Raw genomic sequence first — 27,179 nt, 5'->3', positions numbered from 1 at the left:
CAGGGAGTATGGAACAGGCAACAGATGTTTTTAAACGGATGTTCCTGTAGCTTAACAGTGTAACTACTTCTGTGTTTTGTATGGTCCTGGGCCAGGACATTATATATTATCTGCTAACTATTGCTGAAAAGGGCCCTAATTAAACATAAATTAAGCAATACTATGTTTAGGCCAGAGTTTAAAAATTATGTCTTTTGGACTGAAAGAAAAATTTGCTGAAGCAGCATGCATGTCACATAGGGAAGGATCTCCACAACTTTGGAGTTTAGCACTTCAGTTCATCTTCCTCAGCAATAGAAAAATACTGGCTTTGAATTCACCTGGTCAACAGGAGCTGTTTATTGCTGCCCCTCTCTGCATGGTGGATTTGGCTTATCATTGTCCTGATTGCTGCAGACAAAATTGTCTAGGACACAATAACTAAACTAACCTGGCTAATTTTTTTCAGAGGTGGATTATAGACAGTCATAATAAATTCTCCCCTGGTAAAAGTGGGACAGTGGAGTAGCCAGCAGTGACAAACAGAGTCAGCAATGTCTCCCATCAGCACTTGGAAAGACATCTCCATCATTTTATCCCAATCAGTTTCATAAAAAATGTGAAAATAACTGGGCAATAACTATGGGTGTAAGAGTATTTCCCACTATCTGGCAACCCAGATTATCTGAAAGACCAAAAGTTAAGCAAAATAATAACTTAATTATAGTAGCTTGTCTAAAAGGTTTTAATGAGAAATGCAGAAATATTTATGATTAAATGAAGCCTCATTGAAAAGAAAAAAATATGTCATGGTACTGAAAATCATCAGAACACAGGACAGTAGTTTAAGACACAGTAGAGGCCTCAGCTAACATGGCACATTGAAACACACAAAGTACTGGTTTTACAAGAAGCTAGTAATAGTCCAGTGGCAAAATTTCAGATGAACAGATCTGATTTTCTGAGTATTCTCTGTCTGATCTTGGTTGTTCCATGATCTGTCATAAGAGTAAGCAGCATATGATGCTCAGATATACAGACTCTTCAAAAATGGTAACAATTTGGTATCCTTTCAAACTAAGTACATGATGAACTTTCTTTGCTTCTGGCTCCATATTAAAAATACCTCTATAGGGACAAGGCATAGCAAGGGTAGAATTTGGTTACATGGATAACAGTAGGGTCTTCATCTTGAAAGACATTTTGTGAGATGACCACATGTCTAACAAGATGTAATGCCTTGTTTTTATTCCAGTGACTTAAAGCTTCTTGCTTAAATTTATTTTCAAACAGCTGCAAGGTTCAGTGTGTGAAGAAAAGAATGTCACGGATGAGTATTCTGGGCTGGCTGCCCAAAACTTGTTACCATTATTATACATCCTGCGCACAGTATGTGACAGTTTTCCAATCCCCATATCCATCTCAGTCTTTGTGGAAAAGGAGGGTTGAGAGGTCTGTCTTGAGTTATAATTATGCTAACCCAGGGTAAATAACAAAAAGGCAACAACAAAATTAGATGGAAACATGATAGAAACATGAAATTAATTCTGTTATCCTGAAGAGCTATGGAGATTGCTCCAATAATCAAGTTAGAAAAATTCAAAATTCTGGAAATAAATCCGGTGGTTAGCAGTTCTTAAAATACAAATCTGAGAGAAAACCTGAAACATTATCAGTCTCAATTCAGAAGACATCTAAATCCTGAGCTCTCAGAATGGAGTACATTACCTTATTAACATTATTAAATGCATTCCATTTGGGTATATTATTTGCAAAGACCACAATTTTTTGATTTTTTATTCTTTCTCATAATCCTCCTATTGTTTTCAAATGCTCCATTTTTAAGGTTTCTGCAAACTGTCACATTTAGTCTTCATTGATGACTATATTGTCTATATTTATGCTACTTCCTTCAGTGTTTCTGCTGCTGCCTGCACAGTGAAGGCTGCAATGGAAATCTGCCTCTTCACTTCTTTCCAGGCTTCATGTTGATCAGCTTTGCTCTCAATATCAAACATGGCATCATAGATTCCTGGGAAGGATTCTCCTGCATATTTATTGTGGCTGCTTGGAGCAAAAATGACATGTCTGTAGGGAAGTTGAGGGAAAAAAACAATATTATGCATTAGGAAAATAAAACATACTATTTTATGTTTTATAAATCAGCTGTAAACACTTGACAATGCAGATGTAAATAAATAAGATTATTGTAACAATAGTAGCCAAAGTCCATGAAGCAAGAAAATAACATAAGCTACATTATGCCATATGAATTCCACAGCCTTATAGCTACTTGAGATAAAGTTAACTAAAGTATTTTCCTTTCTCTCAACTTAGATGAAATGAAAATAATTTTTAAAAGCCAGCTTTTTTCCCCACAGATATACAGTCTCCAACAGATACAGGTATGCTTTGATGTGGGAAAGACTTGTAACAACTCTTCTCAATAGATTTTTAAACAAAAGCTATGAGAGGATTGCAGACCTAAATTTCTCCTTCTGCAGTTAGTTTTTAGTGGAGAGATTACTGTTGTGAACCATGCAGACTGATATAAGGACCATAAAACTAGACTTGATTCACTGCCTTTTAAGATCTACTTCTTGAACTGGATGAGAGAACCACAGAATTCCTTCCCTGCTGTTTCAGTACTGCCCTCCACACTACGTTTGCTAGCCTGGCCGTGCTCTTAAAATTGACTAAATTGCAGGTACTTCAATTAGACACTATTTCACTTTCAAATAATAAGAACAACTTCCTGAAGTTCCTACAATTAAAATTATTTTAAATTACTCCAGGACTATAGTTTTACATCCATTTAGAAGGCAAATCAAACCAAGAAAAAGGATCTGAATAGGCTTCCAACAAGTACTTTTTTCATTCTGTATAGTGTATCACACTGACGTTTCCCCCAACACCTTTTCCCCTTTTCAATCTTAGTCCTCCTGTCTCATGTAATTTTGCTATGTTGAATAAAATCATTATAACTGTATTTAGAAACCTGTAAATCTTAAAGGAATTTTCATAGTGTACTCCATGAGGAAAGTGAAAAGTAAGCCTTTCTCACCTATAGAATGGCCTGCCAGGTAATCCAAGAGGGTCGATGAAAGCCCTTTCTAGAAACATGAGCTGATCATTTAGTGATCTGACAGCAAGCAGGCTAAAAAAATTAAAAAGGAATATGTTGAATATGTTAAGTGCAGTGTGTTTGACCTACTCTTATCTCAGCATACACATCTGGATTTATGAAGGACAGTAGATCTCTGACGTTGAATTTTAGGAGTAGTCCACAAAAGATAGCCCATTTCATAACAGACATGCTACATAACAGAATTATGCTGATCTGTGCTGTGACAGAATATGCTGGTTCATAACCGGAAAGTCTCTTAAAGCTGTTTTTAAGGGCCAAGCAATAGCATCAAAAGACAGCATTTCAGGTATTTTCTCTCATGTTTTCTCTCTCTTATTCCTTTATTTCCTTTTCACAGTGTGCTTAGGCAGACCATTCTCTTCTTTCATACAACAGTTTTCTAAGGACCCTTTTTTCCAGAAAGCCAGCCAGCCACAAACTACTTCAATAAAATTGAAATTTTTTATGTAAAATCGCAACACATCAGAAAAAGGAGCCCTGAGATGTTAAAATCCTCTTTTGAGCCAGCCATGAATTGTCTTTTTCTGATGGTAGATTTTAAATTCCCTAGAGCAGAGACCATCTGTGTCTGCGTGCTTTTAATAGCCCTGTGCATACTATTGATGCTTGACAAATAAAATAATTGTGATGAGGTTATACCGAATATATATGGACTTGGTGGCTTACATCTAAAGTAACTTGCAGACCTTCAAAGGCATTCACCAATATAAAATCTTAAAATTTATGTCACAGTTAAGCTGGAGTAACTCTACTACCATTAAGGAAATTTTTTCAAGTTTACAGCGGTGTAAACAGAAACTGGTTGGTTGAATTAAAGCATAGATTTAGGCCATGCATCAATAAAGCCATTTTGAAAATGTAACATATATGTCATACATCATAAATGTCATCTTTTGCATAAGAGATTACTGTTAACTCTTTTATCTGAAAGTTGCTGCCATTAAAAAGATGGCTTTTATCCTCAGTTCGTGTTCCATAAGGGTAAACATATGGCTAAATTAAATTCTTCCTGAAAAATGGAACATACATATATGTATATACAAAAGGAAGTTTGGCTTGTCATTCTGGGCATGGCCTAGCCTACAAAGAATAAATTAAGAATTAAGTCAAGTGCAAACTAGGCCCTTTGGCATAAATGGTGCATAGAATTTCTTGAAAGCTCATCAAAAAGCTGGCCACAACTACAGCTTCTTTATTTCTTTTTTCCATATAGTGGCAGCAAGTGAAGACTAAGCCTTCTTGAGCTCAAAGGATGACATGGAGCATTTGACTGGAAGAAAAGAAGAGTTTAACTTACTTATTGATATCTACTTTTTGCAGTCTGTCATGAAAGCTAGCAGCAACCTCTGTAAAATTCTTCACAGCTGAAAACAGAGCATCTGGAGGGGGCAGGAGGAAAGTATTTAACTTCAAATTCTGAAGATATCATTTAACAAATCAAATTCTTCAATTAAGGCTTTATCTTCCTCTATGATCATGATCATGAACTGTTTAAAGCCTTACTGAAGGAAAAGAAGATGACCTCATATTTCTACATTAAAAAATTTGTAATTCTGTGTGATAACTTCTGTCAGAAACAACAGCAATAAGTATTGTTGTGAATATAGTTTACTATTTGCTACTTGAAGAATGTACAGAAATATCAAAAACCTGATCATGGAACTACAATCAGAGTGTTCAAGTAGGTCTGCAATTTTATAAATCCCAGCAACCTGTGTTTTACTGTTATGTCCCTCCACACAGTTTTGAGAAAGACTGAGAATGTTTGTGTGTGTGTGTGTGTGTGTGTGTGTGTGTGTGTGTGGTATCATGCATGCATGCCTGATATTGGCCATTAGCAGCCAAATCCTAAACTGAATATTCTATAATGTTGCTAATTTAAAAAAAAGTTTCTTAGGCACAGAATTATCCAACATGATAAACTACAAAACAATGTGGGTTTTTTGTTAAGGAAACATGACAATGACATATTGTTGTCAATACTGGCAAATCATACACAAGTCAAAGCACATGCAACTGTAAGTGTTAGCTCTATTTGGCAGTGGCATAGTCCCCACACAGGCATGCTATATTCTATATGAGAATAAAATATTCTCATTTCAAATTAATGGAGGGTACTATTATTATTATTCTTTTATTTACTCTTCATACAGCACAAGGTAAATACCAGGTAGTGACTAAGACATCCATTAATACAAGGCACTGTTAGTATTAACAGAGGATGAATGTAATGAAAGACTGTACCTACCAAAGGATACATTGTATGTTGCCAGCTCTTCTTCATGATTCCTTGATAAATTATAGATGATGTGAGCATAGTTGCTCACAGCTGATGCATAATCTCTACAGTCAAAAGGAAGCACAACAGAGTTGGCCAATTCAAACACCAGCCCTCCCCGTACCTGAGCTACTGTCAGATGATTCTTGAAAGTGGGATCATAAAACTGTTCCACAATTTCATAGGTTTCATAGACACTGTGGTAAACTGGATAGCTGCTGTATTTTTCTACATTCTGAAACAAAGGAAACCAAGCCAGAACAAAACCATTATTCAGTTATGTCTATTTCAGTGTGGCTTCAAAATCTTTGCTGTGGGATTCAAGGCAAGGTAAACTTTAAGTGTTCAGGTCACACTAATCCTATATAGTTACTATAGACAGTTGAAGGAGAAGGATGGTCAGTAGTGTCTCTCTTAGACATTAATCTGTGCTGAGATGAATGGTGATTTGGACCAAATCTCTCCACTGACCAGGTACACAACCAAAAGAAAGTAGCTAAGCACAGACACATAAATTTTAATTGGCTAAATCCAGGTGAGATTGGACTTCTTACTCCTGCTTGAATTCAATAATAATTTGTATCCTTGGATACTCCTTCCTTTTCAGGGCAAATGACCACGTTGAATAGTTTGTTCCTTGAACATTTCTCAGTTAATCTCCTGTCACTGTATGCACCAGAGCCCAATCCATATTTTCAATAAAACACTAACCGTTTTGAATTCAAAGCTCCATGAAGTGTTACAAATCTTTCAAAAGTCACCCGTAAGCTACTCAGAAGCCATAGGTAATTTTAAGCACATCCATTTACCCTGAGCCAAAGTCCTTTTGTCTAAGTGACAACAAGTTGACCATTCTTATTAATTACACTGAGGTGTTGAGGTAGCACCTAGAGTTGTAGTAATTGGACACTGCTCTGACACACTGAACTGTATTATCCTAAAAAGCTGGAAGTCTAAATGACTCCTTTACAGGTGACATTATTCAGGCAGTTACAAGGGAGCCCAAACTACAAGGACACAGACTTACCCAATTTTTACTGTAACGGGCTCTGCCTGAAGCGATGCCAAGACGTTGGAAAAATGCTTCAAAGTCATTGCCAGAACCCAGTTTATTTATTCTTTAAACAAGAAAGAGGAAAATGCCTTGAGTGACAATACTTAAAGTATAATTTTAGTTTGCTTCCAAGTATACCATGGCAGTTATTTATTCAGCAGTCAGTCACTGCACACTACATGGTCTTTTCCCAGTGTGCTCTTTTTTGTCACTACCCCATAAACTGCCTCTGACCCCTCTATTACCTGCACCTCAATTGCATTCTCAGAGGAGCAAAGTCACCCTTCTTAGGATCAGAGATATCCAGTTCTCAACAGGAGAATGTACCTCACTGTCTTTTTATCACTGATAAGAACCAATGACCTTCCTCCTGAATTTCCACTGTTCCAAGCTCTCAACTCAGAAAAATCGCAGCAGTACCAGCATGGCTTCATGGAATAAAATCATTTTTTGAGATTCCGTAGAAACCTCCTGGTAAATTTGAAGGACAATGTTGCAAAATCCTGCCTGGTATGCTCCCCAGCCTCCCCAACTCAGAGGCCTTCCAGAAGACTGGAAAAAATTCAAAGGAAAGCTGTTGAATTAATATCTTGTGTAATTGCCACTGGCTTGTGCATACAACCCTTATTTGTCTAAACCTCTATAAACTAAATGAGCACATTTAATATATAAAGCCTCTTGTTCATCTACAAAGGCAGGTTTATAAACCTGTTGTACAATAGTGTATTAGCTGCAATTATTACAGCTCTGGAATTTATACCAGCAGAGAATCACATAATTTCTCTTCAGCATTCAGCTTTTCATATGAGTATTTCTTTGAAATCCACATTTTACAAGTCATAATAATGTTTGGTATGTAATCTGTTTCCTTTTGCCACTGACCTGGGGACCTCTTTATATTCACTTGATGGATTTTTTTTATACCAGCTATCATAAAGAGATTTTCCTTCAAACCCTTCGTCAGGACTTGGTATCTAGAAAAAAGACAAAGGGTACAATTTTAAATGTTACCAAATAACAAGTCAACAACCTGTCATCAAACCAAGCCTATGGCTTAGGGTTATGGATAAGTCACCTCATGCTCCTCAACCTTTCTGCATTTCCATTTTAACATTTCAAATGCATAGCATTTTCCAGAATAATAGTTTATTTCCTCTAAATAGCTAAATTTAGGTTGAAGAAAACACAAGGAAAGCAAAACATTCCAAGTCAATATTTAAATTCTGAAATTTCTTTATGAGATTTTCAGCCCTTTAATTTAAATATTCATCAGAGAAATCCCTTACAAAACCAAAATACTTTACTTTACTTTGGCAGAGAACATCAATTTTATCTTAGTTTAATTCAAAACTATTTCTTTGTTATTTCAGTTCACAAAAAATATGTTTATAGATGCAGAAGCAACCTGAGAAATGCAAAGTGCACAGAACCTGGTGTTTATGTCATCATAGCTGCTAGAGAGGTATAGAAATCACAATCATTCTAAAGTTAATTCCTATCATTGACTAATTTGCAGGTAACTGAGTAGAATAAACACTGTGAATATTTTTTAATTTTTCCTTTATGTTGGTGGACTTCTGAGGTTTTTAAATTTTTAATCTATTAAAGATTATTAATATATATTCTATTATTAATCTATTGTCTATCTATCAAATTAAAACTAATTTATTTGGGGTTTTGTCCATGAAGGAAATTGTCCATAGAACAGAACTATCAGCATGAAAACTTTTTTCCACTATTATTATATAGCAGATTAACTATGGATGGGATTACATGGGACATGCTTCCTCATCAGCATTCTCTTCAGACTTCAGCTACCAACAAGCTGTGGTTATATGCATTCATCAGCCTTTGCTTCTCAACTCGAGGAAGGGTTACACAAGCATTTTTACTGGTATTTAGGTAACAATTTTAATGATGGCTCTTGGTGTCCAAACTGAGACTCTGCTGACCTGATTTCCTGACAGTTCTGAACACCTTCACTTAGCACAGGTTACCATGGGAACTGCAGGTGATCAACTCTTCTTGAGCTCGGGACAGAAATTTCTTTATTTGGGTACTCACTTTTAACAGATATACATTTTATTTGCTGTCTTTTAATTGCCACAAAATTATACTAATTTACTGCTTTTCCTTCACTTTTGCACCAGTCTAATGCCAGCTTCATGAGATAGTAAATAATCAAATGACTAAATACATAAAACAGATAAAGGCAGATAAAGTAAATTTACAGAATATACACTGTGGTTGAATGTACATTACATCGGCACCTAAAACATACATAAAAACTAATTAAATGTTCACTGTTTAATACAGTTAAACAACAACAAAAAAATCCCCAGAAATAAAATGGCAGCCTTTAAGACCCACTCCCAAAGCAAGGAACACCTTACATCTGAGACTGTGTGGCTGTTTCCTGAGAAAGGTCCCCACCTCTCAATTTTGTGTGCCACACAAATGTGTGAGAGCATCATGGTCAGAGACAAAGAATAACTAACAGGGTAAACTGAAGTTGAGCACATTAACCAAACCTGCCATATCACAAAAAACCAACATGGTAGCCACCCTAATTCCTTCCCCTGCCCAAAGGGAGTCTGAGTCTCCTACTACCATGGGCATTCTAGTAGTTGATCTGGGCAGCCAGCTTGTTCCTGTCCTCTGGTTCACAGCATGCTTTTATGCTTTTGTTCTTAGAAGAAATGTTTTCACAGAAGGAGTGGGGAAATGCCCTAATCCTGAATAGTTAATAATTTAATGTATAAGCTTGTAATCCCTTTATCTGTCCTGGGAAAAAGCTCCAGTTCATTAGCTATTGACCTGCAAGGGGTACTGCAGTCAGAAAAGGAAGATCTGACACCATATTTTTACAGACAGAGCCCCATCAAGAAAGTGAGCATTTAATATACAGGCTAAAAATTTCAAGTGATATTACCTTTTTAGTCAGACTGTAAACCAGACTGTACATCAGTGGTGTGCAATCCACTCGCAGTGTGTAGTTTCCTGAAAACAGATGAAAAACTAATTATTTAGAAGAAGGAAGTTCCCTCAGCTGAAACTTCATGCTGTTATTTATTAATAAGAAAGGGACTAGGGAGTTATACTCCTTATGAGGAACAAGCTGAGATGTCTTCCTATGATCTTCTCAGTTCACTTTATTTGTTAGGATGAATTAAGAGTCCAGCTTTTGAAGCAAGTCTAAAGAGTTTTATTATGTCCCCAAGATTATTATGCACATTAAAAGAGAATAAGATGACTCTAAAGAGTTGCCACAGAACTCAGGGCACCACACTCATTGTCTTTCTTCTGACCTCCCAAACAGCATAGCTACTGTAAAGGACTTTTTCCCTGAAACAACAGAAATATCTGAAGGACACTTCATGATTCCAAGCTACAGTTTCTCCCCATATTCATTTCTGAATTACTGTAACAAAAATTATCACATTGAAGGTTTCATGATTCTCCAAGACAAAATCCCTCCAGTCATACCATCACTATTCCTATAAAACACAAGTCATATATATGTACCTTCAACAGAAGAATCTGCATTGATGTAAGCTACTCCCCGTGCTTGCAACACTTTGGCATTTTCCTATGAAAAAGAAAAACAGGAAGAAAATGCTGATAAACTTTTTTTTTTCCCTCAGAACTATCTTCCAATTCACAAAAGAAACAGCTGTTTCAGAGGATACCATATATTGCAAGGAGCTAGAGATTCTTGGTAGCTCAAAGGGAAACTCAAGGGAGAGAATGTGTGGGTAAGGAATAGAGGTAGTGGAGAGGAGAAGTGTTTCTTTCTAGTGCGGATTTCTCAAAGAGCAGCTACCATGCAAATTTCTTTTTGAACACTCTTGGTTTACCTCAGCCCACTCTGTTGATCCTAACAAGCCAAATTCCTCTGCATCCCAGCTCGCAAATATCACTGTTCTCCTTGGTCTCCATCCTGAAATGAAAGACCATGAAAATTGTATTACAAAAATAAAGATTTCTGGTTACACGACTAATGTGAAAACACATTTTTGGAGGGCTCATCTTTTACCATGATCTGTGGGGGAAGAGATATACATAAGGAATTTTAACACCAACTTAAGTAACTTTATCTGATAATTATTTGCTATTGTAGCAATCTCACCCCTACTTCAATATTGGGCCAAAAAATCTATTTCAACTCTCACCTTTAAATGCAGTAAAATTGTCTAGAATATAAAACTATGATCAAGGAAAAATAATGTGCTGTGCACAAATTCTTGAAAGAAGGCTTCTCTAATTCTCTTGCTCGGTTCAGTTCAGTATACATTGTATATCAGTGTCTTACAGAAAAGTGGCATATTTTCATATCTATTACAGAACTTCTTTGACCTGTCTTTCAAATGCCAGATTTCAAAGCTAAGTAATTCCCTGTAACTTTGACAGATCACCTTCAAAAGAAAAATCTTTCATTTGAAGTCTTCCATTCAATTTAAACCCAGGCCAAATAGAACAGGCTCTATTGCCCTGATGCTGTATCTCAGCCCAAAGTTTTCTTTGAACCTTTTCATCTTTTACTCCCTTTCTAACTTTTTAACTTGTAATATTTTTTTCCATTTGTATTCCAGAGAACTTCCCCTGATATTCAGTTACTAGGAAGAAATGGAAATAAAACTAAAAGTCAATAGGTTTCATGTGTAATAGGCAGGCAAAGAACACTTCTCTAGCACAGTATTTATGTCAGAGCTTCTCTCCATGGGATGTCAGATAGGGAGATAGCATTTGCTCTGACAGAAACAGAAACTTTGTGCAGTTGACATTTGTTCTTATTCTATAGCAAGTAGATATGAGGTATTTTTAACCATTACCTCCTACTGTGTTTGCACAGCTCATTCTCAGCATTACACTGACATCCTTCACTTATTTTTGAGTATGCCTCCAAGCCACAGTCAAGTGCTGAGAAGGCTCTCAGTGAGGCCCTGATGAAGCCAGATTATGATGGACCCCTGATGGACCCTGATTATGAGTCCACTACTGTGTCAGAATTATGACATCACTGACCAGCCACAGAGTAGTCAATTGTACCTAAATGTTGTGATTTTTTTCAGCATCCCCCCTTTTGTTTTGTTTCCCTCTAAGTTTACTTTCTCTTGAGCAGTAGCACTTCACATACACCAAGGTGCACAGCAGTGTGTTTATTCAAGACATCAGTGAGATACACGTTTTTAATTTCAAGCATGTGTTTAAATCTCGCAGAAATTAATGGGCACTGCTGAGAGCAGCTACTTTGATCTGCTTTAGTCTTTCATTGCATTACCTTTCTTTTTCAGGTTTCCAAAGCTCCTCACAATCTCATGAACCACAGCTGCCCCACTCTGAGGATCAATGCCACCAAATACCCATGAGTCACGGTGGCCTCCCAGGATGACATATCTGTCTAGAGAAATTAATTTTGGAGTTTTACTTAGGAATACTTTTTTCCTGACACAGATGTTAACTTGAAGTAATTTTTAATTTTCCACGTATTTATCAAGCAACAGAGATTAATGGTTTATAACATACATGATAGAAAGGAAAAACATGTTTTAAATTTCTGAAGATGCTTTTCTGTATTTTCAGTCAGTGTTGAAGAATTTTTCAAACCAAATAAATGGATCCCACAAGACTTAAAACCTCAAACTCCATGTTGTCAATTCTATTATTAAATATACTACAGGTTTCCTCTAAAGAGAGAAGCATTTTTCCATACTTCACAATAGTGTGTTTCATGGTGAGGCTGATCCACTAATCATATCTGTACAGCACAGAAATTCACAATATTGTGAATTCATGTGCTGAATGTAGTATTTCTCTGGACATATATAATCAATCACAAAAAGGGTTGTCCAAATCATGACAGAGATATGATTATTGAGATAAAATTCAGACTAGGTCTCTGTACTACTATAATATGGTTAACAGTTGTGTTTTAGGCAAAAGGAAAGTGCTGCAGTTAGAAGTCAAATCATGTTATCATCATTCTGGGGATTTCTATATATCTGGTTTTTTTTAGAGTATAAAATCACACTGCTTACAAGAGACTGTAAGATAGACATAAAGTCAATAATGGTGTATATAGTATCTTCCAATGGAATGCAAAATCCATTCCCATGTTTCTTCAGGGAGAATACCCACTTATTATTTTTTGTTTTCAATTGCAAAGTTACTTGCCTGGAAACAAATATTTCCATCTTGGTTATGACTCCCCCTTGAAAATCAACATTTACAGTGAAAGTGCTGACATACCCTGAACCATATGAAAGGCAGTGAAAACACAATTTAAAAAAAATCACACAGTACAATATTTCAGAGAAAACTATATTCCTCATGTCCTTCTTGTAACCATGAAGTACAGATAGAGATCACTGCTCACTCAGATTATGCTGAAGGCAAATGATTTTACCTGGTTCCACTGTGCCTCTGATGGTACCAATCACATTATAAATCCTTCTTATTTCATTGTTGCTCTGAATGTGCATTTTCACCTTTCTAGCATATTGGAAAGAAAATACAAAGAGAAAATCCACCAGATTAGACAATCAAATATCTTGACACCTTTCAAAAATGTACCATATAAAATCCAAGGAAAGCATTCTGACCAAATTTATCTCCTATTAAACCAATGATCTCTTATTAAACCAAAGTAAATCTGAAAATATTGCAGTGCAGTTTTTGTATGAATTCATACTTGCACAAATGAGAACAGCATTTAGCCCTTGACAGTTATGTAATATTTCTGATCAGTAAGATTTATACAGTCAACAGGATCAGAACTCCAAAGATCTTTTTCTAGCAGCTAGTTTTTAAATTTGAAATAATTAAAGAAGAATTTAAACCATATAATATTAAAAATGTAAATAGTTCTAAGTTTCTGCAGTTTAGTGCAAATCAGAACTGACTCCATGTCACAGTTTTGCCATAGCCAGCAACCAAGCCCCACGCAGCCACTCACTTACTCCCCCACTAGCAGTGAGAGAATCTGTAGGGTAAAAGGTAGAAAACTCATGGGTTGAGATAAAGACAATTTTATACATAAAGCAAAAGCATGCAAACAAGCAGAGCAAAACTGTTTAACCATGTCCAAAAGAGCAGAGCCCCATCACATGTAATGGTGACTTGGGAAAGCAAACACCACCATACCAGGTGTCTCCCTTTTCCTCCTTCTTTCCCTCACTTTATGTACTGATCATGATGCCATATGGTCTGGAATATCCCTTTGGTCAGCTGGGATTACTTGTCCTGGCTGTGCCTCCTCCCAGCTCCCGTGCATCCCCCCCCACTCTCTCCCCAGTGTGGCAGCAGAAAAGGCCTTGGGTCTGTGTGCACCCTGCTCAGCAATAACAAAAACATTCTATATTATCAACCCTGTGTTGGTAACAAATGAAAAACAGGCTCATACCAGCCACTGTGAAGAAAATTAACTCTACCCTAACCAAAACAAGAACATTCCAACACAGTCCATACTACTGCAGAACCCAAGGCAGCATAAAATCAGACAACCTGAGCTGCACCAAGAGATTTCTTCTACAACATAAAGAGCTGTTTATTTGTACCCCAGCTGAAAGTGTAACAACTCAGCCCCAAGGGTTCATGTAAAGTTCAGTATGAACAATTATATGAAGTTAAATGGTTCATATGAAATCAGTACATTGTACTCAGACAGCATTGAAGCACACAGACTTTAGTCCTAAACTGTAATTACTAACTCAGTCAAAAACAATCTGAAGCAATAAAATTGACATCATTGTTTAAGTTCTTTTTCTGGAAAAGCTGAGTGGAAAAACTGCTTATATGAAGCAGTTTAATACTGCTTTATAGAAGTCAATTGGTAAGACCGGAAGCTGGACTCACATGAATTTAAAAACTAAAACAAAAGGTCTCAAAAAACCAAAACTCGCTCTCAACAAATAGTTGACCACAGGCTAGATGCTTTTCAAATGAAACTGGTTCAAGACTAGCTGGAAACTAAAGCAAGTAGGTCCAGTGTATCCAATCAAGATATAATGTACCAATGCTTTGCACTGTAGGTATTTCAGCCAGGGAAATAGCCTGGCTGAATCAAAGGAATTATGTAAATAAACCCAGCTACTAAACCTAGCTACTCTATCTTTGGTCAAAATCTACTGCTCTACCTGATTTTTCCCTTCATCCCAAGAACACACTCCTTAGGAAACAAAACTGACCTTGTAGAATAATTTCCTGTAAAACCAGGACCAACGCTGTAAGATACATTCAAACTTCCTTTCCAGCTACTATGAGGTGGTGCCTGTCCTCCCATATTGCTGTTATGGAAAAAAAAAATCATTATTAGCTACAGACATCTTACAACAGCACCAAACAAATGAGGAAACAGAAATCACACTTTGCTAGGTCCCATGCACACACAAACCAGTACTGGTCTTTGTTTTAGACAATTTATACTACAAGCTTTGGCAGGAAAATAATCTGGAGTTTTTAGATACACTAATACTAGTAAATTAACATAGAGCAATAATCCTGGGTATAGAAACCAGCTAGGAATGGCCTACAGCTACCCTGAAAGACAGTGTTGGCCAAAAAGTTTTGCATACAAACTGCGCTTGTAAATGGTCCCTGGAACATTCTACTGCCTTGAACTGCATTTGCATTTGAATTGGCAGAGAGCAGCTTGGGCCCATTCCAACACTTTAACAGTACAGGCAATAGTTTAATGGTGGCTGTCCCTGCACACTGTTTAATCTCCTAGCACAGATAGTTGATGTGTGTCAAAGATGGCTAAAGTAGAGAAACATGAACAGTCCAATTCATCCTTTCTCGTTCCATTGTCAAAAGTGCCATGTTTATTCTGTCAACACAACTGGAAATGCAGTACTTTGGTTGATCAAAATGACCCAGACTTATTCCCTTGAAGGACTTTTGTTTTTGACATGAACTTCTGAGGTACAAAGAATGCTGGATGTTCTGGTCCTCAGAAAGCAAATTATATTTATTGTAAATGAAAGCATGTCTTTTACTATAAATACATACATCAGTCAAGCTTTATTCCCCAGAACATGTCTTCAGGCCCTGATTAAATTGTTTATATAAAAATATGATAGCAGGAATAACAAGATGCTATGACTTCTCAAGACAAAACTGAAAACAAGGATCCAGTGTTTTTAAGGGATTTAGGCCTCATTTATAATTATTAAAACCAAGTTCTACTATTATTTAATACTTATTGAACAGAAATGTCTGGCTACATCATATTTATACATAGTAATCTGCTCTATCACTACTAATTGGCAGTGGATAAAAGAGGTATTTTTAACCTATACCTTTATCATACGAGCAGTTATCCTGATAACAGTGAGAGCGATAAAGTTTTAAAGAAAAGAAAATTTGGAAACACATTAGTCAATATTACAAATAACCTTTTCCAGATAACTCTGCACATACCTCATATGTAAGAATAGATACCACGCTTACCTCCTACAGAGGTTCTAACGAGAAACAAACATATTATTTCAACAGCTACAGGAGAAGCAGAGTGCAAAAGTTTTTCTACTCTCTTTTCAAGTACTCCCATAACTTCCAAAAAGCAATCTGCTAAAAATACCTCATGTCTTCCATGAACTTACCACAGTAATGATTCTGCATCATGATAGCCAATAGGATGAACTGGAATTTTTGGGAGACCTAAACCACTGTTTTTGTCTAATCGGTACATGTATTCTGAAAGTAAAAGACAGATATTTTCATATTGACAAATCTCAGAAGGAAGTTGTACAATTCACAGCACAGTCTTAACACTGGAGTCAGGTATGATAATCTCAATTTCCTGGTAGGTGAGCTGATATCTTTCCAGTAATTTCACTCTTTGTGCTTTATCAACATGTTTTCAGAGAGACTCTAATCAAGGTTCTCCCACAGTGCCTGCAGTCATGCATTAAAAGATGGCTAGAAATTTTAAAATTATTTGTTTATTTTTTTGTGTTGAAATACTTTTACATAGAACTATTTCTCTTTATGGGAAAGAAGTTCAGACTAAGCTACACATAAAGAACAAGAGCAAAGAAAGAGCCCATAGTGTGATGCTTGTAACATTCAGCTAGGAAATAAAATATTTTGCCAGTTGATAAAGAAATGCAGATAAAATCTTATACACTGTACTACTGAACATTCTCGATTATTTTGAGTACAAAACAAAATCTAGGTTTTACTCTGACAAAGCTCAAATACAAATATTTGTCTTCATGATGTGGACAAAAGCATATACAGAATAGTTTCTTCCTTAATATAACATTAAGAGGGACCCTTTGGGATTGAGGGAGACAGGGATTCATCTGTGTGATCACTGACTCTAGTATGAGGAACCAGAAATTTTCTTCATGGTCTGTTCTGCCATGTTGCTGCTTTGAATGTGTATCCCCTTCCAGCACAAGTTCTGCTGCCTAGAAGCAACACTGCCAATCACTTAAGAACTAATTTTCTTGAGGTAATTGTCTGTCTCAGATATGCTGGCCCAAGCACTGGCATATATAGTTCTTAATGAATTTCAATCAAAATTATCTGGTTTAGTTGCTAAATTAAATAGCTTAGGCACAACTCAAGGAGAAAGCTAAGATTCCTAAGCCTAAGGAAGGTGATGAATTCAGATCAGCACTCTCGGGCTCCCCTAATATCCTCCCACTTTTTATCATGCACCATTAACAGAAGTGGTCTACTGCAGTGGAACCCAAAGCTGCCTTTTTAGCAACAAAGCCTAAGAAAGAAAGAAAGTGTGTTGTTATGAGGGAGAAAACATCCTCTGCCCTTTCCTGATACCAGATCCTCAGAGAATGCCTCCTCTAGAGTCACTAACCTTTTGCAGGATAACCTGGAGTCAGAGGATCCCCTGCCCCATTCAGGTTTAATACATTCCCACGCTGGGCTCCTCCACCTGGAAGGTTCCAGCCATTTGGATAAGGATCTACTCCAGGTGCACAGTAGTCAGCAGGGTCCGAATACAGAATAATTCCCTTGGCACCTGCCAATGCAGCATTCTTCACCTGCAAAGCACATCTCCTCTCCCTATCAAGTCCTTTATAGCTTGACCCCCAAGGGGCAAAAGAAAACATAAATTACAGCGATTTTTTACTCAGGGTCTTTTAATCTGCTTGGGAAAAGTCAAGGGCCCACAGCTGTCTCATAATATATATATTATGAAAATATATATATTATGAAAAATATATATGCAGATATCAAGTTTCATGTGAAAGTAAAAGGTTTGCTGTTGCTTTGACTTTTAGTTAAGAGATAACATCAGTGACATGGAAAACATCCTCCACAGTATTGCTACATAACCTGAGATTGCATTCTATTATCCAGATCAATACAATCAGGTGACTATTGAAATGTACACATCAGGAACAGAAAAAAACTATCACATCAATGCAACAGTGTCTTTCAGGTAGTCTTGTACTTACCTTATTTACCTAAATGATTTCTGAATGTATCTCAGGGTCTGCCCTATACAGGAAGATTATAACTGGAGAGCTTGAAACTGCTTTTGGCTGTGAACAAGACTAACTCCAGAGAGCCCACATTTTAGGCTTGTTATGGCAGAAGGACTGACCTGCATGCTGTTTTAAAAGTGTTCTTGTGTGACTTTATTATTGTATAATATATATCATTCTGACATCCCAATCTGGTTTGCTACTAGATATGACAGTGATGGATAGTGACAGAGTGTCAACTAATCTTCAACAGTTTTAAATTTGGGCATTTTAACTCAGAAATATCATAGCTCTTTTTTCCTTTTCTTTTTTTTTTTCCCCTAAGGAAATACAGCACTCCTCTTCATCCTCTATCCTATTTTTGCAAACCATTAAGAAGTTGAAAAACTTTCAGTACGGTTCTCAGATTTTATACAGGCTACCAAATTCTTCAGTATATAAGCAGTCATTAGAAATGCTACTGTAAGAATGAGGGCATATAATTTCCAAACCACATGAAAACTGTATCTTTCTAGAAATTAGTAACTCGAAGATATTTGTGTTTCATTCTAAGGAAAGATAATGACAGTTCTAAGACAGTAATGCCTTCTTCAATTTTTAAGTCTTTTCTATCTAGACAGTATCTTTAGGAGTGATAAACCATTCAGTGAAAGTAGTCTGACCCAGAATATGAGTTATATGCCACTTTTCACTGGTGAAAATGATATGTATGTAAACCAGTAAGTTATCTTTTTAAAAGCTCCACACAAGATTAATCAACAGTATATAATAAGAATTAGCATCCAGTGAATTCAGTGCTTGATACTCTTAGGTAACTGGCAAATACAAATTCTAGTCCTGCTCAAATTAAGGTCAAAATAGTTACTGCACAAGAGCCAAACACTCTTAAAATAGACTGTCTTCTTACACATCTGTTGAGAAAATAACTTTGAGTGTATGGCTGGAGTACATACAAGAATATATCCTTTCCTTTTAGGTCATGGAAATCTGTGAAAACTGTAGTTTAAAAAGAAATTTATATGACAGGGACATTGAATAACCAAATACAGAATTTAAAATAACTTCCATATAGTTATAGTGTCTGTCTGGTGTACAGAAACCATCATAAAGAAACACAATATAGACATGAATAGCTGAACCAACAGGGAAGAACAATCTAGTTCAGAATTAGAGTGTATGGCACTCTATTAGTGATATTTTAGAACAATTTATAGAAAGCAAATTGATATTAAAATATGGAACATTTTCCAACTTATTTACTTTTATCTTAGAAATGCTAAAGAATCATCTTTGAATACAGGTCTTTGAAAACTCAGTTACTCTAAAATCTCCAGAACACTTTAAGGAAGTGTTTCAGTCGCTTGAAAAAGCTGAAGGGCAGAACAGTTGAAGAGGGAGTAACACCGAGAAGGGCAGCAACATTTTTATACACAGGGATTACCTTATTTCCTCTGAAGATCTTCCCATATCTGGCAATAACAATCTTTCCTGTACAGTTAATTCCCATTTCACGTTCTAATGTAAAGAAATCCTCGGTGCGGCCATAATTCACGTACACCAACTCGCCCTGAGAGAAAGAGGCAGGATTTGAAACAATAATATCAAAGAGCATGTTGAAAGAAGTATGGGATCTAGTAAGATAATAATGGTTTTCAAAAAATTCTTGGCCTGCAAGAACTCAAAAGAGCCTTGGCCCCACTGAGTGTTCCCACTGAGGAGATTGGGACATGCCCCCTCCTGTGCTGTCTGCAGTACAGATGCAGACAACAGCACACTGGAGAATGCTACTGCTAACAGCACTAGATAAGTACCTGGAGGTCTTATCAAATTATTATGTAATAAGGTGAAAATAAACATCAGATTTTGAAAAGACAACCATGTCTTTCGGTATTGTTTTCATTAGAAAAAGAGTTTTTATACTTAATTAAAACAAAACAATTTCCCAAAGAAGGAAGCTGAAGCTTTTTAAACTTGTTTTCATCATTTCCCACATCTCATCACTTATTTTAGTGCTCCACAAACCAAAGAAAGCAGTGATGTTATTCTGTCTTTCTTGACATGTTATGATAAAAGGTCAAAAGCCATGAATTTTATTTGACACTATGTTCCAAAATTCCCACTACAATTCTTGGAACACTCAAAGCTCTTATGTCCTAGGGTACAGATTATCTGCCTGGTTCTCCAGCTTTCTTTGAGGCAAATTAATGCAGTGTTCCTTTTGTTTTCTGGACTTGAACAGCTTATTAACAAACATCACAAAGTACAGGACTCTGATATAATATCGAGCTTTGTGAGTAGAGGCATTAGCATGTTTCCAGAGGGAACTTTAAAGCAGAGCCTCAACCAGGGTTCCATCAACCTAAATTATTCTACATATAGACAGGAAAGATATTGAGAACAACACCAAGAAATCCTAATCTAACAAAATATTAACTGAAACCCCTAATGATAACATAACAGTAAACACCAGTTTACACGGGCCAGTTTTATCAAAGAAAACCCATCATCGGATACCATCCGTACAACAAGACATGAAGGATTAGTGTTAAATTAAGATCACAGCAACACCTTTATCGCCAGCTAGAAATGTCAGCAAAAGCTTTTCAAGCATACTCAGCACTGTGCAGCTACATCTGTCAGTGTGAGCCTTGGGCAAGCAGCATTTTGAAAAGTGAGATTGTTCATTTGGCCAGGTAAATGTAACAGTCTATTTATTCACCGAGATGGGAAACAATGGTGCACGGTTACAGAAATGTCTGGGGAAGTTTACAGCAGCTGATATTAAAGATTTATTACCATTGTTTTAAGGAAAAGTAAAAATAAAATCCAGTTCTGACTCAAATTAGAGGAAAAAACTAAACATATATATAAAAAATTAAACATATATATGACTGCTCAATTTGAACATTGCTTCATCACAATAATCCAAAGAACATCCCAGGAGCCAGGTCACCTTTCCTACTGGTGATAAGTTGGGTTTTGAACTAAAGCCTAAGGAATTTCAAATTATTCTGTATTGCTCTTTGATATTCTGTGCAATGCTGCAGTACACTGTGGTATTCCATCTTTTCCATTTCTACTATTTCTATGTCTGTCTCTGCTTCTTTTTCTGCTTTGGTTCCTACCTGTTCGTTTACTATATAACATTCTACTATCTTACCTCGGGCATCCCTTGGGCTGAAAAAGCACTGTAGGGTGGCACTACATCTTTAACAGACTCATATCCTGGAGGAGGAGGCTCAGACAATGATGTGTTGAAAATCTAATGGGAAAGGAGAAAAGGAATAAGGTAAACAAGACATTATGGAAAATACTTTCTATTCACAAGCACATTTCGCAAGCATTAACAATCTAAAGGACTCTGGATTTAGAAATCTATCTAAGAAGTGGCCAAAGTTTAAGCAAGCATGGGCATCCTTTTCAGTAGGCATGCTAAATATGTGAATTTAACAAATCCCATCTCCACTCTTCACAGACAATCCCACATAAATAAACACAGGGTTCCCTGAAGTGGTCTGGGTACAGCAGGTAAGAACAGGTTATATCACAGTGATAAAAATGCTAGCATTCTGTTCATCCCTGAAGCTTCTACATGCACTTCAGCCAGTATGTAATGAACTCATTACCCTTGCGATAGGACATCTGGAGACCTAAATTCTTATGTACCAGAAACTGAATTTAGCAGAATCATCAATACTGTATAATGAATCAATGCAAAGATTGGCTCTGACCAGGGTCTCTGTCCTCTTTCTAAATAACAGTAATTTTCAAACAATTGAATTACATGAAGCAATTCTTTTACATAATTGTTTTTTAATACATATGTCAGGATGCTATATGAGTCAGCATACAGCAGGGTATGGTAAATATGAATATTCCTAACACATATATTATGAAACAAAGATGTAAAATATAAAATCAAACTGGAATCCCTGATTTCCATGAGCTTCATATGAGGTCCAACACCATTAAGTGAATAGAAGACAGTTTTCTCTCACAGCCTTCCCAGGTGTGTGAAAGTGATTTTGTTCCCTGATTGGAAAAACTGGTGGTTTTTGTACCTCATTGCCATGCTCATCAATTATTGAGATGTAGTTGGGCTTAGTGTCATCAGGGTAGGAGAGCAAGACATCATAATGAATCAACTGAACTGAATCCAAACCAAATTTCTTCCACTCAGCTTGGACTTGCTGTGCCAAATGCATATTTTCTTTTGTTCCTGCTAGGTGAGGAAGCTGTGTAAAATTGCTAGAGACAAGGAAGAAATAAGCAGGGTCAGGCATTGAAGGTCATAATCAGAATTCCTCTTAGCCCGGCTAGAAATAAACCTCATAGAGATTATCAGATACTCAGGCTAAATAAGGACCAAGACTTCTCTATATATCTATGCATTTTTAAGTTGTACACATAAACTGAGATGAAGGGTTTCAGGCTGTCCTGATCTAGCACAGGTACTTAACTCTTCCTTGCAGCATGGTTTAGCAAGAACAGTGTGATGACACCAGCTATGGAGTCTTGTCCTTTCTTTATTCCTTGTCTTCTAAATTACAGTAAGCCTCTGCACTCCTGTGCACAGTAAGACCTTACCACTGTGAAGCGATAAAACTGAGTATAATTATTTTTATGTAGTCAATTTAGAAATGTGTATAATTACTCTGATCTTTACTTGTAATTAACTAGATATTCTCCTTGAATCCCACTATTTTAATTAATTTAGGCACAAATACTGGTTGATCTAAAAGTTCACTCCTAGTTTGTCTTGTTGGCAGGTAAAAGAGAGTGAGTTTCAAGTACCGTATAAACAAGGAACAGAAAAACACAACAGTTTGTGACTTAAAAGTCATGCCAGCATGAACAACAGTGAAAGAGAATAAATAATAAACAGCTCATTGTCTGAAAAAAAAAAATAAAAATTGTACAGACTATTGTGAAAGCCCAGTTGTGAAGCCAGCTGAAAAAGCCCTCAGTTGAATGAGGCTGTCATCATGATCTCCTCATTCTATCATATGACCATGTCATTAAGACGCCAACAAAGCATGTGTGGCACCAGCTGATGTTAATGAAGGAAATTGTATTTTGGATTATGAAGGGGCGCGAGATCAGGAAATAAATTAAATTCTGGAGTTCAAATAAGTCCAAAGCCATCAAAGAAAGCCAGAACAGAATAGGATGGAATGGAATGAAATAGAATATAGAATAGAAAATTATTAGAATATAATAGGTTTGCTTGTAAGGGATCTAAAACAATTATCTAGTTCCACTACCTGGCCAGTTCAGGGCCGACCAAGTTAAAGCATGCTGTTAAGGGCACTGCCCAAATGTCTCTTGAACACCCACAAGCTCGGGCCATTGACCAGCACTCTGGAATGCCTGTTTCAAGTTTAAACATCCTCTTGGTAAAGAAATACTTCCTCATGTTCAGTCTGAACTTTCTCTGGTGCAGGTTTGAACTATTCCTATACATTGTATCGCTGGATACCAGGGAGAAAAAATGAGCACCTCTCCTTCCAGCTTAGGAAGCCGTATGGAGCAATGAGGTTGCCCCTCAGCCTCCTTTTCTCCAAACCACACAAAATCCTTAGCAGCCAAATGCTGCTGAATAAAAACATGTTCCTCTGATAGTGCCAAAATCTAATGTTGCACTAGAAATTCACTGTTACAGTGAAAGCATCATCTTCTGGATGACATATACTGAACCAAGAGGACACTTACACGTTATTGTGAGAATGCTTGTTTCCTGCAGGAGTTACAAGTGTTTAAGTATCACATTTTCGTTAGAAGTTGATTTATGCAATAACATTTTCCTGTATTATACTCCCATTTAACTGAACATTGTGTTTTTCTTCATTTTCTCTTCTAATCTGCCTGCCTGTACTGGTAGTTCTGAGAGGGACTAAATATCTGCTCTATTTCACTGCAGGACTGACCACATGACAGTAAATGGGATACAATGCTTTCTGCTTACATAAAGACAGGGAGTTGAGAGGGCAGGAAGGTCCTTTCACAGAGCTTTTTAAAAAGAGTTGACTTTGCAGGAGCCAAACCACAGGTTAAGACTCTAAAAACTCCTCAGTCTCTGGTTTTGAATGTGTATGTTATACTTCAGTACATTACTGCTGTTTAATAATGAGACCATACTTTCCAGCTAATTTATCTGCAATAGTTCATAGGAAGTACAAAAAATTAAAGCAGTGGGATTGCCACAATCCTATAAACTGAAAATGGTCTTTTAACAATTTAGTTTTGCACAACTCCATGCTATGTCACCAGACTGGGAGTATGAGGCAAATCCAAATTTGTTGATTACTCCTACAATACCTGATGCTCTTTCTTAGCATTTAAAGTAAATTTATATCAATAATCTCTGATTTGTGGCCTATTACTCACTGGAATAAATATAAAATTGTATAATATATATATATTAAAAAATATATATTTTAACAAATACTGTACTCTCTTTAGAGAAAAGTAATCAATTTACAAAATGCCTAAAACAAACAAATTACATACAAGTACTTGCAATTAAAACTTCTAAGTTATTAAATAGAAATATTTATCACATCAATTGAATGATAATAACTTTACAATATCCATATTATCATGTTCCATTGTTCTGAATTGTTTGAAACATGACCAACAAGTCAGAGAGGTGATTCTGCCCCTCTACTCTGCTTCATGAAACCCCAGCTGCAGTGCTGTGCTCAGCTCTGAGACCCAGCACAAGAAGGATAAGGACTTGATGGAACAAGTTCCAGAAGAGGCCATCAAGATGATCAGAGGGCTGAAGCATCTCTCCTGAGAGGAAAGGCTGAGAGAGTTGGGGCTGTTTAGGCTGGAGAAGGCTCCAGGACTCCATAGCACTTTCCAGTATCTGAAGGGGCTTAAAAGAAGGCTGGAGAGGGAACTTTTTCAAGGGCATGTAGTGATACAAGAAGGGATAATGGTTTTAAACGGGAAGAGGTCAGGTTTACATAAGATATTAGGAAGAAATTATTTACTGTGATGGTGGTGAAGCACTGGTACAGGTTGCCCAGAGAAACTGTGGATGCCCCCTGCCCAGAAGAGTTCAAGGCCAGGTTGGACAGAGCTCTGAGCAATCTGGTCTAGTGGAAGGTGTCCCTGCCCATGGCAGGTGGGTTAGAACCAGAGGATCTTTAAGGTCCCTTCCAACCAATTCTATGATCCTGTGATCATTGGGCTGGTTCCCACTTGATTTTTATTTTCTTGTCTGAACTGATTAGTCTATACACTGCTTACTAAAGAAACTGCTTGATGTTTTCCGCTTTCATTTCAGCCATAAATGCTGCCCTCATATCCTCATGAGTACTCGGAGAGGTCTTCTTATCTGTAGGTTTTGCAAACCAGCCTGTACAACACATGAAAATACAAAAGAAAAGCATAAGAGTAATATTCCCATGACACACACCACTTCTCTTTGGTCTCACCACATGATTTTCACTGTTTTACATTTTAAAACTGTTTTTATTGCAGCACATACAAGCAGCTACAACCTAATGCAGGCTGAAAAGTGATGGCAGTGTTAGTTCCACAAACGGTAAGAGAACTTATTTGTCTACATAGATGTTGAGGAATGTAAAATACTATATTGTATTTATTAATCAGTTATTTTCCTGTAGATTTAGCTATCTTTCTTGAGCACCAGAACGTCATGCTGTCAGTCATATAATTGCCTCAAAAATGAGGCAACAGCTTCACAAAAAATGCACAGAAACACGGGCACACTTGGTAAGGAACTTTTGTCTTATAACTCCTTTCTCACTTTCTGGTCTATCTGGCTCCTTTCTGGAATCCTTCCCTTTCTGAGCAAGCACTACCAGAGAAGTGATGAGAGGAACAGCTGGCTAGAAAGAGAAGTGCTCCTGACATCTGTTTTTTAAGTCAGACTGGACATGTACAGTGCATGTGCAGCAGCAGCTACATGGGTAGTGTGAATGAGAGAACCAGTGGGTTCAAGAGGGTAACAAGCTGGCACCAGTGAGGCACTGGTTACTGGCACAGTGAAAGGCTCCACATGAGAGGAATTCACTCAGGGCTTCTCGGTGGCACCAATCCCAAGTACATACCAAAAGGCATTGCAAAATACAAGCGGCTCTTTAGTTTTCCTTCATTCCATAATCTGATCATGATTCATATGTGAAACCAAAAGGAAGGTGGGGAGGGGGAATCTCTTGCGGCAGCAACTCTCAGTCCTGCCTGCCTGGGACGAGGAGCAGGTGAGACACTAAAAGAATATTTCTTCCCTCCTGCCCGTGCCCCTCCAGCCCCACATTCACCTTCCTGCCTCTGTGGCTGCGGCTGGTGCTGTTTCAAGGCAGCAGGGTCGAGGGACATGTCTTTTGTCCCCTGCTCACAAACCCAGCGCCCCTTTCGCTCCCCCACAGCACTATTTTACTCCTATTTACTTTAACAAAAAGTAAATAGAAAAACAAGGCAAAGACTCAAAAAACCCTTCTCCTGCGGAGGAGCTGGATATCCCAGAGAGGGCCGGTGACTGCACCTGGCCGGTGTGAAGGCAGGGAGCACGGGGGTGCTATCGGCCGGCTGAGCACGGGATCACCTCGGGCACCGTGGCACAAACCCCGGGCGCCGAAACCCGCCCGCTTCTCCCCGCACCCGGCCCTTCCTCGGCCCGGCTCCGAGCCACGTCCCCCGGCTGGACGAACCCCCGATGCGAAGGAGGGTTACTCTGCACTGTACCGATGAGAAACCCGAGGAGGAAGAGCCCCGCCGCTGCTGCCAGGACGACAGCCCAGAAGCGGCCGCTGGCTGCCCTGGGGCCGGCCGACTCCGAGCGGGCTCCCAGCGACGTCCACATGGCTGCGGCCCGCCACCCGCACTGCTCCCGCCAGAGCCCGGCCGGGGCGACCTGCTCTGCTCTGCTCTGCTCTGCTTTCCTCTCCTCTCCTCCGCTCTCCTCTGCTCTGCTCTCCTCGCCCCGCCCCGGCCCTCCCGGCCCCGCCTGCCGCCGCCGCCGCCGGGAGAGCTCTGGCCGAGCTCTGGAGGCCGCTCCAGGCTGCCCACCTCCCCTCTGCCAGACCCCTGCAATATCCCGCCGCACCCTGTTTCACAGAACCATGGCATCAAATAGGCTGGAAAAGACCTCAGAGATCATCGAGCCCAACCCGTGACCGAGCACCAGCACGTCAACAAGACCATGGCACCAAGCGCTGTATCCAGTCCTTCCTTTAACACCTCCAAGGATGGTGACTACACCACCTCCTTGGGCCCATTCCAATGCAT

General features: G+C 38.0%; 1 protein-coding gene across 1 annotated transcript; it reads right to left on the bottom strand.

The window, feature by feature from the left end:
• Positions 1-1,877: 1,877 nt before the first annotated feature.
• Positions 1,878-26,754, bottom strand: LOC134057229 (putative N-acetylated-alpha-linked acidic dipeptidase). The gene is made up of 19 exons (XM_062514230.1): positions 26,637-26,754; positions 25,176-25,284; positions 21,980-22,166; positions 21,079-21,180; positions 19,360-19,485; positions 17,285-17,471; positions 16,062-16,155; positions 14,646-14,744; positions 12,866-12,951; positions 11,741-11,860; positions 10,317-10,399; positions 9,985-10,048; positions 9,392-9,459; positions 7,342-7,433; positions 6,433-6,523; positions 5,376-5,640; positions 4,425-4,506; positions 3,044-3,136; positions 1,878-2,067 (listed from the first exon to the last, which is right to left on the bottom strand). The coding sequence occupies exons 1-19, from the start codon at positions 26,752-26,754 to the stop codon at positions 1,878-1,880; spliced, it is 2,256 nt and encodes a 751-aa protein (XP_062370214.1).
• Positions 26,755-27,179: the final 425 nt, after the last annotated feature.

The sequence above is a fragment of the Cinclus cinclus genome, chromosome 2 (assembly GCF_963662255.1).
Source record: "Cinclus cinclus chromosome 2, bCinCin1.1, whole genome shotgun sequence".
Classification (NCBI taxonomy): Eukaryota; Metazoa; Chordata; class Aves; order Passeriformes; family Cinclidae; genus Cinclus; species Cinclus cinclus.
The sequence above is the reverse complement of the archived record's forward strand: the minus strand, read 5'-3'. Positions and strand labels throughout refer to the sequence as shown.

Coding starts and splice junctions, on each gene's coding strand:
- LOC134057229 (XM_062514230.1), bottom strand. CDS start 26,754: ATGTGGACGTCGCTGGGAGCCCGCTCGGAGTCGGCCGGCCCCAGGGCA. Junction 22,167..25,175: donor AACATCAAGCAGTTTCTTTA/GTAAGCAGTGTA, acceptor CCTTGTCTCTAG/CAATTTTACACAGCTTCCTC. Junction 16,156..17,284: donor TCCAGGTTATCCTGCAAAAG/GTTAGTGACTCT, acceptor TTTTACTTTCAG/AATACATGTACCGATTAGAC.